Here is an 18,884-nt window from a genome sequence, read left to right as displayed (position 1 = left end):
GGGAGTGGGTGGCACGAAGTGTGGCAAGTGGGTGGCACGAAGTGTGGCAAGTGGGTGGCACGAAGTGTGGCAAGTGGGTGGCACGAAGTGTAAGAACTCCAGTTTCGCTTGTAAGGAAATTTGTTAAAAATTTTGATTTAAGAAAAATGTGGGATTTAAAAGTTTTTGCTTGTACGTGGAATGTGGGTAATTCTGAACCGATCGATGAAAAACAACTTCAGAATTTGTTAGGATGGCAGTCGGGGGTTCGGAGTGATATTTATATCATCGGCTTGCAAGAAATTTCAACAGGTCCGGTGGAGACCGCAATAAGTTTTATTAGTCATGATGTTTGGGCAAAATCTTTTCTGGATTTCTTTTCTAAACAAGAATACTTTATGGTTGAAAATGTACGGTTGCAAGGGATGTCACTATGTGTGTTCGCTTCTATCCAACATTTGCCTTTCATTCGGTTTGTGAGAGCTAGTTACGAGAGGACAGGATTTAGTGGCAACTGGGGCAATAAAGGCGGGGTCGCAATCTCATTTTGGTGTTACGGGGAGAAGATAGCCGTTTTGAATACTCATTTGCACGCAAATCTGGAAGTTTGTGAGAAAAGAATTATCGATTTTGAAAAAATCTTGAAAGGAATTGATTTTAATGAAACATGCGACATTTTAAGTCATGACGTCGTTCTATGGATTGGAGACACAAACTTTAGGATTGATGACGTCAGCAGAAGTGACGTCATCAAGCTTGTGCAAGAGAAAAAATATAAAACATTGTTAAAGAAAGACCAACTTATCAAAAATCAAAGATCTCACAATTTGTTGTCGCAATTCATTGAAGGAGAAATCAATTTCGCGCCAACATACAAGTTTGATCTCGGGACCGATATTTACGACACGAGCGTGAAACAACGGAAACCAGCGTGGACTGATCGTGTCCTATATCGTGTTCATCCGGATAAAGTAACTTTGAGGAAGGGGAAGTCTGAGGAAAAGTTTGTTCAACAAATCGTTGGTTCGTACGTGTCGCACATGGAGATGCAAACAAGCGACCATAAACCAGTAACTTCAATATTTCGTTTCCATTTCACCAAAGACGTTTCGCCGATTGTAAACGTTCAAGTTGGTGAAATATCAAAAGATTTTGTTGAAGTTGAAATTACATTCGAACCTGGGATGTTCGTTGATTTTCATGATTACGTCGCGTTGTACCCGGAAAACCTGGGTGACTTTCGTTCTTACATAACCTGGGTTTACGTCCCAGGTTCGGACGCTGCCGAAAACTTTCGAATTCGCCGCAAAGTTTCGGCCAAACTGCCGATTCAGGGACCCAGTGTTGGGTACAGAGTTGGATATTACAGCGTGAAGTTTGGTAGCTTGGCAAATATTAGTCGCGTGTTTAATATCTAATGTTGTTATTTGTGGATATTATGCAGTACCTGTGTTGATAACTATGTTGCAATATTCGTTGTAGAATGCCCGGGATACGTAGGCGTCGCCGTGACGATAATGATGTCATTGTTTCAGAAGGAGAGTCACAATCGCAAGCATTGTCCGCATCACAATCGGTAGTTCTGATGTCACATTGTTATACATTATGATGTCATAATGTTATTATGCCATCACAGGTGCATTCAGACAATGATGACTTTACGGAATTGTCGTCGGAATACGAAAGCGGCGATGAGGAGGTCGACCAATCAGATGCGAGCGTGCCGAAGTCACCAAGTTTAAAATCGGTGGAGCGTGGAAGCGGAGACGGAAAGGTTTGTGATGCCATAAGTGGCAAGATGTAACAATGGGGCTGTGATGTCATAAGTGGCATGATGTAACAATGAATTGTTCAGGAACAATCGGATATTGAACAAGATGGTATAGCTCCACCTAGTGACAAAGATGAGCCAAGTTTTATTCCAACGAAAGGTGTTTTCTATCAACACGATGTTCGGTCAAGTAGAGACAGGTGTGGCTGGTGTATACGTGGTGTATACGTGGTGCATACGTGGTGCATACGTGGTGTATACGTGGTGTATACGTGGTGCATACGTGGTGTATACGTGGTGTATACGTGGTGTATACGTGGTGCATACGTGGTGTATACGTGGTGTATATGTGATGTATACGTGGTGTATACGTGGTGTATACGTGGTGCATACGTGGTGTACACGTGGTGCATACGTGGTGTATACGTGGTGTATACGTGGTGCATACGTGGTGTATACGTGGTGTATATGTGATGTATACGTGGTGTATACGTGGTGTATACGTGGTGCATACGAGGTGTATACGTGGTGTATACGTGGTGCATACGTGGTGTATACGTGGTGTATACGTGGTGTATACGAGGTGTATACGTGGTGTATACGTGGTGTATACGTGGTGCATACGTGGTGTATACGTGGTGTATACGTGGTGTATACGAGGTGTATACGTGGTGCATACGTGGTGTACACGTGGTGCATATGTGGTGCATACGTGGTGTATACGTGGTGTATACGTGGTGCATACGAGGTGCATACGTGGTGTATACGTGGTGTATACGTGGTGTATACGAGGTGTATACGTGGTGCATACGTGGTGTACACGTGGTGCATACGTGGTGTATACGTGGTGTATACGAGGTGTATACGTGGTGTATACGTGGTGTATACGTGGTGTATACGTGGTGCATACGTGGTGCATACGTGGTGTATACGTGGTGTATACGTGGTGTATGCGTGGTGTATACGTGGTGTATGCGTGGTGTATACGTGGACATCCTGTCTTTAACTTTATTGTTTGAATCATCATCATTCTAATTGTTCACCCTCGACCCCCGCAGCCACTCAAGTCGAGGATACAAAACCAAACCAGACACCACTAGATGGCTCCACGACAAGTTTAACGAAGCGGAACAGACTCCGAAGACCCGCGCGCAATTGGTTGAAGAATACGGATACGATATCCGTTCGTATAAATATGGGGAAGCCCCCAATATTAAAAGGTGTTCTAATGTTTTACTTAAAATAAATCACTGGTCACCTGGGATTTGCTAAAGTTGCGATCCGATTCTTGGGAGAGAGCAAATTCACAACAAACGAAAATTAGTTAAAGAAAAAGCTACGCTGACTAGTCTTGTTATCTTTTAGTAGCTTCACTTTTTTTATTTTTATTATTTTTCGCTCTCGCGTGCAACATTATAGCAATGGCATAAGGCTCGGCGCAATTATTACATCACAATATTAACATTATTACATCACAATATTAACATTATTACACCACAATAGAAACCAACGATCGAATCAAGAACCAAAATTCATCCATGAGAAAAAGTTTCCACGGCAACGTGAACGAAATGGAAATTATGAAGTAATAGTAGAAACCATAGAAATAACATAAAATGTGTTTAACAGAAATAATATATTAATCATAGAAAGGGGGTCGTGCAACTAATTTGATCAAGACTCAAGATTTTCATTCCAAACGAAGACAATTTATTAAACCAGGTTTTATTCAAGTTATTCTTTGTTTGTTTAAGTTATTTTTTGTTTGTTTAAGTTATTTTTTGTTTGTTTAAATTATTTTTTGTTTGTTTGCAGAAACAAGGACAGCTCAACAAATGGACCGCGCCGAAAAACCGCAGCCGGAACCGAATTTGAGCTTGGTATATTATTTCTATTATTTCTATTGTTTCTATGTTAATGTTTTTCCTCAGACTTTGAACAAAAGTGAAAATTCGGGGAAAGATGGTTTAACCCAAGTGTTAGATGTTATCAACCAACGTGAGAATAAGAGGTTTGTTTATGATATTTGTTTGTTTGTTTGTTTGTTCGTTTATTATATTTTATGTTTGTTTATTATATTTACCCGTACAGGCCCCACAACGATAAGGTCGATAATTTATCGAATCGAATGCAAAACCTGACGATGAAGCGAGAGGTTGGATTTGTTTTATTTTCTTTGTTTTTTCGCAAAACTTTATTTTTCCTCAAGTTCAATCAACCGCGACGATACTCGTCGCTACGACAACGAACGACGGAGTCACCACGAGGGGAAGCCCCTAAATCGGGTCATGTGACTGGAGCGAACTTTAGTAACCCCGAACATTCAACCCAAAGTAACCTCCCGATGCCGGCGCCTGATTGGCTGTTGGAACGGCCAGGTGAAAGATTTATATTATTTCTATGTTTTTCTAAATCTATGTTTTAGGTAAAACGGAGACACCAAGTGGTTCATATGGCGGAACGCAAAACCAGGGTTCGTTATAAATTATCTAATAAATTATAAAAAATAATATTAAATTGTTTAACAGCTGGCTTGCAATTGATTGACAGCAACAAACTTAACCAGCAATACGAAGGTTTGTTTGTTTATTTTTAATTATTTTAATTAACCCTCCCCCCACCAGCTTACCAACAATGGCAGCAAATGAATCAGTTTCCGAACATTGCACAACAACATGCACCTCTACTGCCACCAATGGCCACAGAACAGGTGTTCAACTCAATAACATTTTTATTGAAATATAAGATTTTATTAAAATATCAAATTTGTTTTGCAGACGTCGTTTGAGGGGAATCCCCAACAACATATAGATTTGAACCAAAGTGAGTGTTACGACCATATTTGGTGTTGTACAACCATATTTGGTGTTGTACAACCATATTTGGTGTTGTGCGACCATATTTGGTGTTGTGCGACGATATTTGGTGTTGTGCGACCATATTTGGTGTTGTGCGACCATATTTGGTGTTGTACAACCATATTTGGTGTTGTACGACCATATTTGGTGTTGTACGACCATATTTGGTGTTGTACAACCATATTTGGTGTTGTGCGACCATATTTGGTGTTGTGCGACCATATTTGGTGTTGTGCGACCATATTTGGAGTTGTGCGACCATATTTGGTGTTGTGCGACCATATTTGGTGTTTTACAACCATATTTGGTGTTGTACAACCATATTTGGTGTTTTACAACCATATTTGGTGTTGTACAACCATATTTGGTGTTTTACAACCATATTTGGTGTTGTACAACCATATTTGGTGTTGTACAACCATATTTGGTGTTGTGCGACCATATTTGGAGTTGTGCGACCATATTTGGTGTTGTGCGACCCTATTTGGTGTTGTGCGACGATATTTGGTGTTGTACAACCATATTTGGTGTTGTACAACCATATTTGGTGTTGTGCGACCATATTTGGTGTTGTACAACCATATTTGGTGTTGTGCGACCATATTTGGAGTTGTGCGACCATATTTGGTGTTGTACAACCATATTTGGTGTTGTGCGACCATATTTGGTGTTACAACCATATTTGGTGTTGTACGACCATATTTGGTGTTGTACAACCATATTTGGTATTGTACAACCATATTTGGTGTTGTGCGACCATATTTGGTGTTGTACAACCATATTTGGTGTTGTGCGACCATATTTGGAGTTGTGCGACCATATTTGGTGTTGTACAACCATATTTGGTGTTGTGCGACCATATTTGGTGTTGTACAACCATATTTGGAGTTGTGCAACCATATTTGGAGTTGTACAACCATATTTGGTGTTGTACAACCATATTTGGAGTTGTGCGACCATATTTGGAGTTGTGCGACCATATTTGGTGTTGTACAACCATATTTGGTGTTGTGCGACCATATTTGGTGTTGTACAACCATATTTGGTGTTGTACAACCATATTTGGTGTTACAACCATATTTGGAGTTGTACAACCATATTTGGTGTTGTGCGACCATATTTGGTGTTGTACAACCATATTTGGTGTTACAACCATATTTGGAGTTGTACAACCATATTTGGTGTTGTGCGACCATATTTGGTGTTGTACAACCATATTTGGTGTTGTGCGACCATATTTGGAGTTGTACAACCATATTTGGTGTTGTACAACCATATTTGGTGTTGTGCGACCATATTTGGTGTTGTACAACCATATTTGGTATTGTGCGACCATATTTGGTGTTGTACAACCATATTTGGTGTTGTGCGACCATATTTGGTGTTGGGCGACCATACTTGGTGTTGGGCGACCATATTTGGTGTTGTGCGACCATATTTGGAGTTGTACAACCATATTTGGTGTTGTACAACCATATTTGGTGTTGTACAACCATATTTGGTGTTGTACAACCATATTTGGTGTTGTACAACCATATTTGGTGTTGTACAACCATATTTGGTGTTGTGCGACCATATTTGGAGTTGTACAACCATATTTGGTGTTGTACAACCATATTTGGTGTTGTGCGACCATATTTGGTGTTGTACAACCATATTTGGTATTGTGCGACCATATTTGGTGTTGTACAACCATATTTGGTGTTGTACAACCATATTTGGTGTTGTGCGACCATATTTGGTGTTGTACAACCATATTTGGTATTGTGCGACCATATTTGGTGTTGTACAACCATATTTGGTGTTGTGCGACCATATTTGGTGTTGGGCGACCATACTTGGTGTTGGGCGACCATATTTGGTGTTGTGCGACCATATTTGGAGTTGTACAACCATATTTGGTGTTGTACAACCATATTTGGTGTTGTACAACCATATTTGGTGTTGTACAACCATATTTGGTGTTGTGCGACCATATTTGGAGTTGTACAACCATATTTGGTGTTGTACAACCATATTTGGTGTTGTGCGACCATATTTGGTGTTGTACAACCATATTTGGTATTGTGCGACCATATTTGGTGTTGTACAACCATATTTGGTGTTGTACAACCATATTTGGTGTTGTGCGACCATATTTGGTGTTGTACAACCATATTTGGTATTGTGCGACCATATTTGGTGTTGTACAACCATATTTGGTGTTGTGCGACCATATTTGGTGTTGGGCGACCATACTTGGTGTTGGGCGACCATATTTGATGTTGTGCGACCATATTTGGTGTTGTGCGACCATATTTGGTGTTGTGCGACCATATTTGGTGTTGGGCGACCGTATTTGGTGTTGGGCGACCATATTTGGTGTCGTGCGACCATATTTGATGTTGTGCGACCATATTTGGTGTTGTGCGACCATATTTGGTGTTGGGCGACCATATTTGATGTTGTGCAACCATATTTGGTGTTGTGCGACCATATTTGGTGTTGTGCGACCATATTTGGAGTTGTACAACCATATTTGGTGTTGTACAACCATATTTGGTGTTGTGCGACCATATTTGGTGTTGTACAACCATATTTGGTGTTACAACCATATTTGGAGTTGTACAACCATATTTGGTGTTGTGCGACCATATTTGGTGTTGTACAACCATATTTGGTGTTGTGCGACCATATTTGGAGTTGTACAACCATATTTGGTGTTACAACCATATTTGGAGTTGTACAACCATATTTGGTGTTGTGCGACCATATTTGGTGTTGGGCGACCATATTTGGTGTCGTGCGACCATATTTGATGTTGTACAACCATATTTGGTGTTACAACCATATTTGGAGTTGTACAACCATATTTGGTGTTGTGCGACCATATTTGGTGTTGTACAACCATATTTGGTGTTGTGCGACCATATTTGGAGTTGTACAACCATATTTGGTGTTGTACAACCATATTTGGTGTTGTGCGACCATATTTGGTGTTGTACAACCATATTTGGTATTGTGCGACCATATTTGGTGTTGTACAACCATATTTGGTGTTGTGCGACCATATTTGGTGTTGGGCGACCATACTTGGTGTTGGGCGACCATATTTGGTGTTGTGCGACCATATTTGGAGTTGTACAACCATATTTGGTGTTGTACAACCATATTTGGTGTTGTACAACCATATTTGGTGTTGTACGACCATATTTTGATGTTGGGCGAACATATTTGGTGTTGTGCGGCCATATTTGGAGTTGTACGACCATATTTTGGTGTTGGGCGACCATATTTGGTGTTGTGCGACCATATTTGGAGTAGTGCGACCATATTTGATGTTGTGCGACCATATTTGGAGTTGTACGACCATATTTGGAGTTGTACGACCATATTTTGGTGTTGGGCGACCATATTTTGGTGTTGGACGACCATATTTGGTGTTGTGCGACCATATTTGGTGTTGTGCGACCATATTTGGTGTTGTGTGACCATATTTAGTGTGTTACGACCATATTTGGAGTTGTACGACCATATTTGGTGTTGTGCGACCATATTTGGTGTTGTACGACCATATTTGGTGTTGTACGACCATATTTGGTGTTGTGTGACCATATTTGGTGTGTTACGACCATATTTGGAGTTGTACGACCTTATTTGGTGTTGTGCGACCATATTTGGTGTTGTGCGACCATATTTGGAGTTGTATGACCATATTTTGGTGTTGGGCGACCATATTTTGGTGTTGGGCGACCATATTTGGTGTTGTGCGACCATATTTGGTATTGTGCGACCATATTTGGTGTTGTGCGACCCTATTTGGTGTTGTGCGACCATATTTGGTGTTGTGCGACCATATTTGGTGTTGTGCGACCATATTTGGTGTTGTGCGACCATATTTGGAGTTGTACGGCCATATTTTGGTGTTGTGCGATCATTTTTGGTGTTGTGCGACCATTTTTGGTGTTGTACAACCATATTTGGTATTGTGCGACCATATTTGGTGTTGTGCGACCCTATTTGGTGTTGTGCGACCATATTTGGTGTTGTGCGACCATATTTGGTGTTGGGCGACCATATTTGGTGTTGTGCGACCATATTTGGAGTTGTACGGCCATATTTTGGTGTTGTGCGATCATTTTTGGTGTTGTGCGACCATTTTTGGTGTTGTACAACCATATTTGGTATTGTGCGACCATATTTGGTGTTGTGCGACCATATTTGGTGTTGTGCGACAATATTTGGTGTTGTGCGACCATATTTGGTGTTGTGCGACCATATTTGGTGTTGTGCGACCATATTTGGTGTTGTGCGACGATATTTGGTGTTGTGCGACGATATTTGGTGTTGTGCGACCCTATTTGGTGTTGTGCGACCATATTTGGTGTTGTGCGACCATATTTGGTGTTGTGCGACCATATTTGGTGTTGTGCGACGATATTTGGTGTTGTGCGACCCTATTTTGTGTTGTGCGACCATATTTGGTGTTGTGCGACCATATTTGGTGTTGTGCGACGATATTTGGTGTTGGGCGACCATATTTGGTGTTGTGCGACCATATTTGGTGTTGTGCGACCATATTTGGTGTTGTGCGACGATATTTGGTGTTGTGCGACCCTATTTGGTGTTGTGCGACCATATTTGGTGTTGTGCGACCATATTTGGTGTTGTGCGACCATATTTTGGTGTTGTGCGATCATTTTTGGTGTTGTGCGACCGTATTTTGTGTTGTGCGACCATATTTGGTGTTGTGCGACCATATTTGGTGTTGTGCGACCATATTTGGTGTTGTGCGACGATATTTGGTGTTGGGCGACCATATTTGGTGTTGTGCGACCATATTTGGTGTTGTGCGACCATATTTGGTGTTGTGCGACGATATTTGGTGTTGTGCGACCCTATTTGGTGTTGTGCGACCATATTTGGTGTTGTGCGACGATATTTGGTGTTGTGCGACCCTATTTGGTGTTGTGCGACCGTATTTTGTGTTGTGCGACCATATTTGGTGTTGTGCGACCATATTTGGTGTTGTGCGACCATATTTGGTGTTGTGCGACGATATTTGGTGTTGGGCGACCATATTTGGAGTAGTGCGACCATATTTGGAGTAGTGCGACCATATTTGATGTTGTGCGACGATATTTGGTGATGGGTGACCATATTTGGTGTTGGGCGACCATATTTGGTGTTGTGCGACCATATTTGGTGTTGGGCGACCATATTTAGTGTGACCACATTTTATTCCAGGCCGAGGAACAGCTGGCTCAATGAATTTTTCAGCAAATTATCAACACAACAGTTATGTACAAAGGTAACATTATCTTTAGTTATGACTTCATATAAATTATTGTTACGTCATAGATTGCCCGATCGTGCACTGCCGCTGCCGCCGCCTCAGATACCGATGTTACCAGGGTTACTGGGCCAGCAGGTGGGAGGGGTTACTTATTACACCCCGGCACCAAACAGCCCGATTGGCTCTCCACTGAGACGTCCAACAGCAGCCATTCCCATACGTCACCCGATGTGAACATTTTGTGTCAATTATATTTCCGAATGTCAATAAAATTTCGTTCATGATTTTATTAATTTCTTTAGAAATTATAGATATCAGAGAATTCCAAGATGTTGTATATAAGATATCTGTAGTAAAAGTTTCGTCATCAACATATGTTTAGGTATCTTTGATTACATCATAGACACCTTAAATGTAAAGGTGTCTATGATTACATTGTGACTTGTGTTTATAGGCGATGACGTCATAAATGTTTAATAAGATTTCCATGTTAAATAAGCTAGATAGGATTTCTATGAATCTATTTGTAGATGTTTTAAAGCAGGGGTAAGATGGCTGATGCTTTAAGCGTCTTACGCGATTATAATTTAAGTAAGAAACCAATTGTAGAACACGATAGTGACGTCATATTCGGTGACTTTTCGTGGCCGAAAGATGCGAAAACGAATTATATTATTTGGGGGTGAGTTTATTATGAGTTATAGTAGTGCTTGTGACGTAATATTGGTATTGTTACAGAACAGGGAAAGAGGGAAATTCAAAGGAATATTATACGTTGGAGTCGATTTTATTTCTTTTAAAGAATGTGAAATTATCCCACCCGTTGTACGTTCGACATGCGGCTGCTGAAGAAATACCGGTGGTGCGGCGACCGGACAGAAAAGATTTGCTTGCATATTTAAACGGGGAATTAGGTTAGGTTCATTTAATTTCTAAATTTTGTTGTTTTAACTTTGTTTCTGCAGCCACTTCTAGTAACATTGATAAAAGCGCTCCTCTCGACATAACCTTGCAGCGACCAACTAAAGTTAAACGAACCGATGATGTCACAATCGAGCCATCATCTAAACGTTCGAGACTCGAGGACGCCCAGAAAGCCATGAGGAACAAAGTTAGTGTTACAGCGATACCTTGTGACGAGAATATATTACTAAAAATAAACTATGATCGTTTCATCATAGTTAAGTGTTCTGCTTTAATTTGTTTTCGTATTAGTCTGTTTTATATGATGTTTATTTTTGTCACCCTCGTATTTTTAGACCCCCATCATGGCGGCCATGTTGTAACGATGACCAAAACTAAAATATTGATAAGTTTTTTAGTGAATCTAATACAAAATTCTTTTTGTTGTCATTGTGCGCCAGCGATTAGTTGAACGACTTGACGCGAGTCGTGGTGACAAGTCCGTAGCCACGGAAACGATAAAGTCGCTTTCCGAATCGATCTCGGCTGAGAAGATTGCTGCGATGAAAGCCAAGTTTGTTGCTCGGAAGCGAAAAACGATCCAAGAGGTCGATGCAGAAGGTACTGTGATGTCATAGTGGGTGTTGTTGCGTTATTTATGATGTTTATTAACAGAAGGCAATGAATCAGCAAGATTCGGTGATGAGTCAGCAGAAGACATCACGTCCGATGTTTTGTCGCGCGAACGAAATTGGCGAACTCGCTCAACCGTGCTTCAAAGCGCCGGGAAAAGTTTCAGCAAAAATGTTTTTGCGATTTTGTCGTCAATTAAAGCTAAAGAGGAGGGGAAACCCCAAGATAAAGAACTTTTAAACAACCACACGATGGCACCACCTTCCAAAACAAATGCAGCGGTTTGTTTGTTCTTGTTTTTATTTGTTCTTGTTTTTATTTGTTCTTGTTTTTTTACAGAACACCAAAAAGTCGCTCCCGCAAGCAGGTTATAGTCGATACGATCAGGAAAGATTCCGAGGAAAAGAAGAAACTTTGGGTTTTCGTATCGACACAATGGGGTCATATCATGACATGAGTCTTAAGTCTGTCATGGTAGGTGAGGTGGGGAGTTATAAACCTAGTTTTATAAGATTTCTATTAGGAAGGAGCAGCTGCAAGAAAGAGTCATGTTCCACCGAACACTAAACCAAGATCCAAAGCTCCCCCTCCAATGGCAACAACGCAGAAACCTCCAAAGCGAGTTTCGAGAACACCAATCATCTTGATTCCCGCTTCTACAACATCGCTTATCACGCTTTACAATGCAAAAGATATTTTGCAAGACTTAAAAGTTGGTTTGTTCGTATTTTAAATGTTTTATTAAAACTGTACTTTAGTTTGTTTCAACGGAACAAAAGAAATGTGGAGGCGCTCGTCGGGACAATGAAGTTTTAATCCAGCGTCGGAAGAATGCAGACACTACGGTCCCATATCGCGTAATCGATAATATCAGTAAACTACAAAGTCATGATGATTGGTACGATTGTGATGTCATAATAGTGATTATGATGTCATTGGTTCCATTATTACAGGGATAGAGTGGTCGGGGTTTTTGTTCAGGGCCCCGCGTGGCAATTCAAGGGGTGGCCGTGGTTGCTTCAAGATGGGTCCCCTGTCGACATCTTCGCTAAAAGTAACATAGAAATAAAATATTTATTTCACATAAAACACCATTTATTTTTAGTTCAAGCTTTTCATTTGAAGTTCTTGGAGCAAAAAATGGAGACAAACATTTCGAAATGGAATGTTCATGTTTTGCCGCTGAGCGAACACAAGCGACATATGGATCGGGCTGCGTTGCTCAAGTTTTGGGAGGTTTTGGACAGGTATTTCTAAATTTTAATTGTCTTAACCATAGTTATAGTAATGCATTAACATACAGGTATATGCGCAAACATAAAAGTCATTTGAGGTTCTGAGCGTTTGGTAAATATATTGAACAACGAACGCTACAGTCGAGTTGCTTTTGTATAAGTTGTGATGGCTCGCAGTTGAGACACAAGTCTTGGAAGGTCGACCAAGTCTATCGCGTGAATAAACTTTTGCTGAACAACATCTGGTGCGACGGGCTGTCTAGGGGAAGGGGGTTAAAATATTATCAATATTTTTGCATTTTTTTACCTTTCTCGCCAAATTGTAAACAATTTAAATAAACGATCCCGAAAACTCTTGCCTTCTTGTGACATTATAGTTGTGACGTCATCACCATTTATTTTAAATTTTTGACAAATTCTTTCAAAGTCGTCTTCTGGGCACTTGGTGGCAGCATACCGCAGCATTTTAATCAAAACATATTCTAAAAATATTTAAATTGTTTAATACTGATTTCCCAAACAAGCAGACCAACCTTGCATTTGTGTGTTGTTGTTCACAAACCTCACGTTTCTGGCTTTGGTTTGAGGCGACATTTTAATTTTGACAAAATTTGGTAAAAAATTATCCATTTGTTAATTTTGTTGTGTCATGATTGGGGTATATTGCGTCATAATGCAACTGGCAGGTACGTCACAAACATAATATTGTGACGTCGGTATATTGATAAATTAGACGTTATGTACACAGGAAAGATATGAATGTTTGCAGTGTTGGTTCAACATCGTTATGGACGTAGTCTTTATGAAACCAAGCGATATCAGATTCTCAAAAGAATTTATTCCAGCAAGATTTTCTAATTGTGAAGAAATAAACGGAGTTATCGCAAAGTTAACTTTACATCCAAAGTTATTAAATACAATTCCTATGATTGTGGTTTCGAACCGAAACAACGGTGAATGGCATTCCCAGAACAATAGAAGATTGTATATGTTTCGTGTGCTTGAAAGAAATGGAATTCTAGATAAAATACAGGTTTATTGTTATTGTGTTGTGACGTAATAAAGACTAAATGATGTCATATAGGTGGAAATCTCGAATCGAATAATTGTTCCATTCACTCGAGACGACGGTTGTCACGTCATAATGATTGGACAATCGAAGGCACTCAAACATTGCGATTGTAAGTTGATTGTGTTGTCATAAATCTAATTATGACCTCATTTTACTTCTAGGTGAATTTTGAACATTGTTTGTTATGACGTCACTTCGTTTATTATTGTTGTACTTCTGGTCTATCTATGACTTCACACTTCGACTTTTCCATCGTTGCTTTCGCGTTGCTCGTTAATCGGGACATTCTGCGTGGAGTAAAAGATAAAACTGCTCCCTAATATATATTGTAATATACACCCCAAACCCCCCATAACCCCCCCTATAACCCTAAAGCCCCATAACCCCCCCCCATAACCCCAAACCCCCATAACCGCCCCCCATAACCCTAAACCCCCACAACCCCCCCATAACCCCAAATCCCCATAACCCCCAAACCCCATAACCCCACCTTCATAACCCCCACCCCATAACCCCAAACCCCATAACCCCAAACCCCCATAACCCCACCCCCATAACCCCACCTCCATAACCCCCACCCCCATAACCCCCCATAATTCCACCTCCATAACCCCCCACCCCCATAACCCTCCACCTCCATAACCCCCCACCCCCATAACCCCCCAAAAAAAAACCACACACCCACCTCACTGCTCCCATATTATTCGAACCATCCTCCCGTTCAATTTCAACATCGACACTCCTCATTGGCGCAGATCTTACGTCAGAATACGTTATTATCACGTAATAAACCATGATTATGACATCACAAACCTTTTGCATACGTCCATAGTAAACCAGATATAAAGATAAGGATTTAACATCGAGTTCGAGTATGCCAACATGGTACTAACTATGGGGATTACCCGGCAGTAGTTCACCTGTCATGACGTCATTATTACGTCATAAATAATACATACGTAATACGTACGTCATTCCGTGGCGAATGAATCCCCACAATCTTTGCCAAATGCACGGCGTGGTATGGAAGCCAGCACAAGGTGAAACAAACGATCAAACTTGCGCACATTATTGTTATGCGGCGGATATCGCGCTCTGCTTGTGACGTCACACCGCGTCTACTCGAACTGCGCGTGCACGATGACGTCATACGTCTGATTATTAGCCCATATGACGTACACATTACCTAACAATAGACATTGTTAAATAAGGATCATGGTCAATGCACACTTAGTTACAGGGGTAAAGATGGTACACTAGGGGTAAGATGGTACACTAGGGGAAAGATGGTACACTAGGGGAAGATGGTACATTGGGGTAAGATGGTACACTAGGGGGAAGATGGTACACTAGGGGAAAGATGGTACACTAGGGAAAAGATGGTACACTAGGGGAAAGATGGTACATTGGGGAAAGATGGTACACTAGGGGAAAGATGGTACACTAGGGGGAAGATGGCACACTAGGGGGAAGATGGCACACTAGGGGGAAGATGGCACACTAGGGGGAAGATGGTACATTGGGGGAAGATGGTACATTGGGGTAAGATGGGACATTGGGGTAAGATGGTACACTAGGGGAAAGATGGCACACTAGGGGCAAGATGGTACACTAGGGGGAAGATGGTACATTTGGGGAAGATGGTACACTAGGGGGAAGATGGTACACTGGGGGAAGATGGTACATTGGGGTAAGATAGTACACTGGGGTAAGATGGTACATTGGGGTAAGATAGTACACTGGGGGAAGATGGTACATTGGGGTAAGATAGTACACTGGGGCAAGATGGTACACTAGGGGTAAGATGGTACACTAGGGGGGAAGATGGTACGTTGGGGTAAGATGGTACACCAGGGGAAGATGGTACATTGGGGTAAGATGTTACATTGGGGTAAGATGGGACACTGGGGTAAGATGGTACATTGGGGTAAGATAGTACATTGGGGTAAGATAGAACATTGGGGTAAGTTGGAACATTGGGGTAAGATGGTACACTGGGGTAAGATGGAACATTGGGGCAAGATGAACATTATGGCAAAGTTGATTATATGAAGCTGGTGGAATCCTGGAGCACGTGACCAGTAATGACAATGCAACAAATCCACGTCATTCATTGTGACGTCATAGTGATTTTCTATTGTGACGTCATAGTGAGATTCATTGTTCATATGTCTAAAATAAAAGTCACAATGTTCGTAATGGCGTAATTAAACGTCACAATGCTTACAGATATAGGTCTGTTGCTTCATAATCATAGTTTTGTAGGATTTCTTCTGGATTGCTGAAGAATAAAAGTCTTTATTACGTCATAATTGCATTGTGCGAACATAATATTACTTGCAATGTTTTTCGTCGCCGCTAAACGGCAGCAAGTCTTCATTTAAATTGAAATGAGGAAACTTGTACCTTAAGACAAACAACCATTATGACATCATTGTGACGTCATACATGACATCATTCTCACCCGCAAGTACAGTTGCCTTTTACTCCCACCTTGTGGCTGTACTTAATAACAGGAATCGTCATCAGCAAACAAATAATCCAAATGACAATGGAAGCGACAACAGCGACACGAATTTCGCGGAGGTTTCGAAACAAAGGTGAAAAACTTTTGCACACGGCAACGTACCGATCCAGTGCCATGATCTTGAATATAGACTTGTTTCAAGTTCGATTGATTCTTAACAAAATACTCACCGTAAGAAACAGGATAGATGCGTAATAGTTGAGGAATAATATCGTTTCCTTTCCCTTACACATCCACTCTGGGTATTTCCAACCACCGTTATTATCTTCTAACATTTGGAATGGTAAAGTAAACAAGAACATGGAATCCGCTAAAGCAAGTTGAAGTACATACCTGCAATGAGACATGATCGCTCACCACCATTAAACCCCCGCCCCATTAAACCACCCCACCATTAAACCCCCCCACACTTACCAATGCGTCGTAGATTTCGCGAAATCGCGCCAAACCAAGTTACCGAACACGACGCCTAAATTTCCAACTAAACCAAATCCACAAACAATTCCCGAAAATACGATTTTCGGCAAAATAGTTTTTTCGTATCCTGAAATAAACAAAGAAATAACCAACGTATACCTCATGCGCGCTTACCGACCTGTCGCTTCCATTTCCTTTGTTATGTGACGTCACAAAAAGGTTTCCTAAACCTTCAAAACATTTCCGTGACGTCATTCGATTACGTGACGACAAAAATCTTTTTTTTTTTTTTTTTTTTTTTTTTTTTTTATCGTGGGCGCCGTTAGCGTCTAAGACACCTAATGGTAGTTAAACTACCATTCTTATAAAAGAAATACTCTTAAAATAGCAAAATTTGGTCAAAGTAACAAAATTTTGTCAAAGTGCAAATACTGAAATTAAGACTTTACAATTGCCGCACCGCTAAAAGAGTTTCCAAAGTTCTGTGGTAACTGGGAAGAGTTAATTTCGTTTCATGGACAATTCGGGTAAATAAATAATTGTCAACTAAGAAAATGCTGCAAAACGGGTTATGTTTGATATAATATATAATGAGAAACAGATATATCGATTGTTTGGTCGTCGTCTCCAGGATGCAAGAGCATATATCAAGCAATGTAGTAAAAAGGTTACCACCGCTATAACGGATGTCGTTTACACACTTGTTGTTGTTTTGGTGTTATACGTACAGTTTCGGTTAGTAACTTACTAAGAATTTTATATTATTTGAAATCAAAATACCTAGAAGACGATATGTGACGACAAAAATCGTGTTCGGTAAACGTGACGTCAGCTGCGGTGCGCCACCTGCCGGTTTGTGACAGAGTAAGTAGAATCCGTGTGGTTACAACGTAGTTACAGCTAATTTAATCACAAGAATAACATAAGTTGGCTTTTTACAAAAACTTTTGTGGCATCATCTTTTCTTGTCTAATCTGACTTAAATCATGCTCTACGTTATTTATCGCCGCTCTCAGTGAAAACGAAAGCCCGTCATCCAGCGATATCATGAATATCTTGGGCAGCGTCGGCTTCGACGTAGATGATGATAAACTTAACATTGTCATCAAGGAAGGGAAAGAACTTGGAAGAAGGAATTGCGGCAGGAAATGAAAAAATTGCAAGCGTACCATCTGGTGGTGCTGTTACTGCCTCTAGTGGTGGTGCGGCAGCCGCAGATGAGGCCCCCAAAGAAGAGGCGAAGAAAGAGGAGTCTGAAGAAGAGTCCGATGATGGCATGGGATTCGGGTTGTTTGTAAAACTAATAAAGAATCCTCTACGAAAAAAAAGTTGGTTCTGCACCAAGCAGACACTTAACAAACATTACGAAGCTTGATCGACCAGCTACACCATTGTCATGGTATGTTAGCACGTTATTGAGGATATTCTAATGTCAACATTTTAAAGCTTTCTATATTTTTCTACTTGTAACTTTCACTGTATATGAAAAGCAGCATTCAGCTGAGATTAATCTTTAAGTGTTTTTATATTTCCTGTGAATGCACTTATGTATTTTCAACTTTTGGCGAATTCACCATTTGTATGACGTAGGAAGTGGATTTGACTTCTTGCGGTCAAAGGTGAAATAATGGCGAAAAAGCGCGCCAAACCGAGATCGAAGTTTCTAGAAGTCGCTGTATGTAAGATAGCGAGTGTTTGCCAGGATTAGTTGTTGCGATGCCAAGAATCACGAATTGTTGGTTGGTTTTGAATGCTAAAGAAAGGTTTGTTTTATATTTGTAGCCTTTGACTATGTTCTACAATAAGTTTAGTGCTAGTGAAGAATCCGCCCCTACGTTATTTGCTAACCATTAAACAGTAACTAAGCCCCTATAACCTCTAACACTTCCCACCAGCCTAATCTGTAACATACGGGAGGATTCTCCACAAGTGAAAGTTTGTTTAAAACATAATAAAAACCAACTATATTTAAATCATGATAACAGCCATGTTATACCTGTGGGGCAACAAACCAAACTACATGCTAACCAAGTGGGATCCCTTTAAAATGTGCGGGTTGCGGATATTTTTTTAAATATAGGTCAAAATTAAAAAGGGTTGCATTTATATTATACGTCTCATTAATACCATTCTAACGGTGCCTAAAAATTAATTCTACCTCCAATATTTACGAAGTTAAGTGCCTTGCAAGAGAATTAACGAATTATGAACAAT

The 18,884-nt window shown here is 40.6% G+C and overlaps 6 protein-coding genes across 9 annotated transcripts in view; 5 read left to right on the top strand and 1 right to left on the bottom strand.

Annotated features, from left to right (window-relative positions):
- Nucleotides 1-11: 11 nt before the first annotated feature.
- LOC149730479 (inositol polyphosphate 5-phosphatase K-like) lies at nucleotides 12-1,463 on the top strand. Its single transcript, XM_089883897.1, has one exon. It carries the CDS (start codon nucleotides 147-149, stop codon nucleotides 1,395-1,397), a length of 1,251 nt encoding a protein of 416 aa, XP_089740023.1. The 5' UTR covers nucleotides 12-146; the 3' UTR covers nucleotides 1,398-1,463.
- Nucleotides 1,416-10,172, top strand: LOC149730478 (uncharacterized). 2 transcript variants are annotated; one of them, XM_089883894.1, is made up of 16 exons: nucleotides 1,416-1,555; nucleotides 1,616-1,753; nucleotides 1,835-1,950; nucleotides 2,809-2,970; nucleotides 3,254-3,335; nucleotides 3,400-3,472; nucleotides 3,566-3,630; nucleotides 3,682-3,761; nucleotides 3,842-3,905; nucleotides 3,960-4,128; nucleotides 4,176-4,223; nucleotides 4,279-4,326; nucleotides 4,375-4,460; nucleotides 4,528-4,573; nucleotides 9,835-9,898; nucleotides 9,949-10,172. In XM_089883894.1, the coding sequence occupies exons 1-16, from the start codon at nucleotides 1,463-1,465 to the stop codon at nucleotides 10,115-10,117; spliced, it is 1,503 nt and encodes a 500-aa protein (XP_089740020.1). In that variant the 5' UTR covers nucleotides 1,416-1,462; the 3' UTR covers nucleotides 10,118-10,172. The 2 variants fall into 2 exon arrangements, with proteins under 2 accessions (XP_089740020.1, XP_089740021.1); XM_089883895.1 differs by lacking the exon at nucleotides 4,279-4,326.
- Nucleotides 10,173-10,383: 211 nt separating this feature from the next.
- On the top strand, nucleotides 10,384-13,011 carry LOC149730477 (parafibromin-like). 2 transcript variants are annotated; one of them, XM_089883893.1, is made up of 11 exons: nucleotides 10,384-10,565; nucleotides 10,622-10,797; nucleotides 10,849-10,994; nucleotides 11,248-11,407; nucleotides 11,465-11,700; nucleotides 11,759-11,893; nucleotides 11,943-12,131; nucleotides 12,178-12,317; nucleotides 12,373-12,473; nucleotides 12,525-12,666; nucleotides 12,723-13,011. In XM_089883893.1, the coding sequence occupies exons 1-11, from the start codon at nucleotides 10,435-10,437 to the stop codon at nucleotides 12,757-12,759; spliced, it is 1,593 nt and encodes a 530-aa protein (XP_089740019.1). In that variant the 5' UTR covers nucleotides 10,384-10,434; the 3' UTR covers nucleotides 12,760-13,011. The 2 variants fall into 2 exon arrangements, with proteins under 2 accessions (XP_089740019.1, XP_089740018.1); XM_089883892.1 differs by having other exon boundaries at nucleotides 10,385-10,565; nucleotides 11,462-11,700.
- A 156-nt stretch (nucleotides 13,012-13,167) lies between these two features.
- On the top strand, nucleotides 13,168-14,029 carry LOC149730476 (uncharacterized). Of its 2 annotated transcripts, XM_089883922.1 has the most exons (3): nucleotides 13,168-13,687; nucleotides 13,739-13,835; nucleotides 13,888-14,029. In XM_089883922.1, the coding sequence occupies exons 1-3, from the start codon at nucleotides 13,442-13,444 to the stop codon at nucleotides 13,896-13,898; spliced, it is 354 nt and encodes a 117-aa protein (XP_089740048.1). In that variant the 5' UTR covers nucleotides 13,168-13,441; the 3' UTR covers nucleotides 13,899-14,029. The 2 variants fall into 2 exon arrangements, with proteins under 2 accessions (XP_089740048.1, XP_089740047.1); XM_089883921.1 differs by lacking the exon at nucleotides 13,888-14,029 and having other exon boundaries at nucleotides 13,739-13,873.
- On the bottom strand, nucleotides 13,877-16,852 carry LOC149730475 (neuropeptides B/W receptor type 2-like). Its single transcript, XM_089883923.1, has 10 exons — nucleotides 16,668-16,852; nucleotides 16,424-16,586; nucleotides 16,191-16,372; nucleotides 16,064-16,132; nucleotides 15,954-16,007; nucleotides 15,736-15,898; nucleotides 14,697-14,912; nucleotides 14,540-14,646; nucleotides 14,412-14,483; nucleotides 13,877-14,013 (listed from the first exon to the last, which is right to left on the bottom strand). The coding sequence occupies exons 1-10, from the start codon at nucleotides 16,832-16,834 to the stop codon at nucleotides 13,929-13,931; spliced, it is 1,278 nt and encodes a 425-aa protein (XP_089740049.1). The 5' UTR covers nucleotides 16,835-16,852; the 3' UTR covers nucleotides 13,877-13,928.
- An 820-nt stretch (nucleotides 16,853-17,672) lies between these two features.
- The window catches only part of LOC149730474 (uncharacterized), a gene marked incomplete at its 5' end in the record, with an annotated part of 1,583 nt that continues 371 nt past the window's right edge, over nucleotides 17,673-18,884 (top strand). Inside the window, 2 exon segments of the mRNA XM_089884866.1 lie at nucleotides 17,673-17,779; nucleotides 17,781-18,884. The exon segment at nucleotides 17,781-18,884 is cut by the window's right edge and continues 371 nt beyond it. Of these exon segments, the coding sequence (XP_089740992.1) occupies nucleotides 17,673-17,779; nucleotides 17,781-18,045 (372 nt within the window).

The sequence above is a fragment of the Ciona robusta genome, chromosome 9 (genome assembly GCF_009617815.1).
Source record: "Ciona robusta chromosome 9, ASM961781v2".
In the NCBI taxonomy this organism is placed as follows: Eukaryota; Metazoa; Chordata; class Ascidiacea; order Phlebobranchia; family Cionidae; genus Ciona; species Ciona robusta.
The sequence above is the reverse complement of the archived record's forward strand: the minus strand, read 5'-3'. Positions and strand labels throughout refer to the sequence as shown.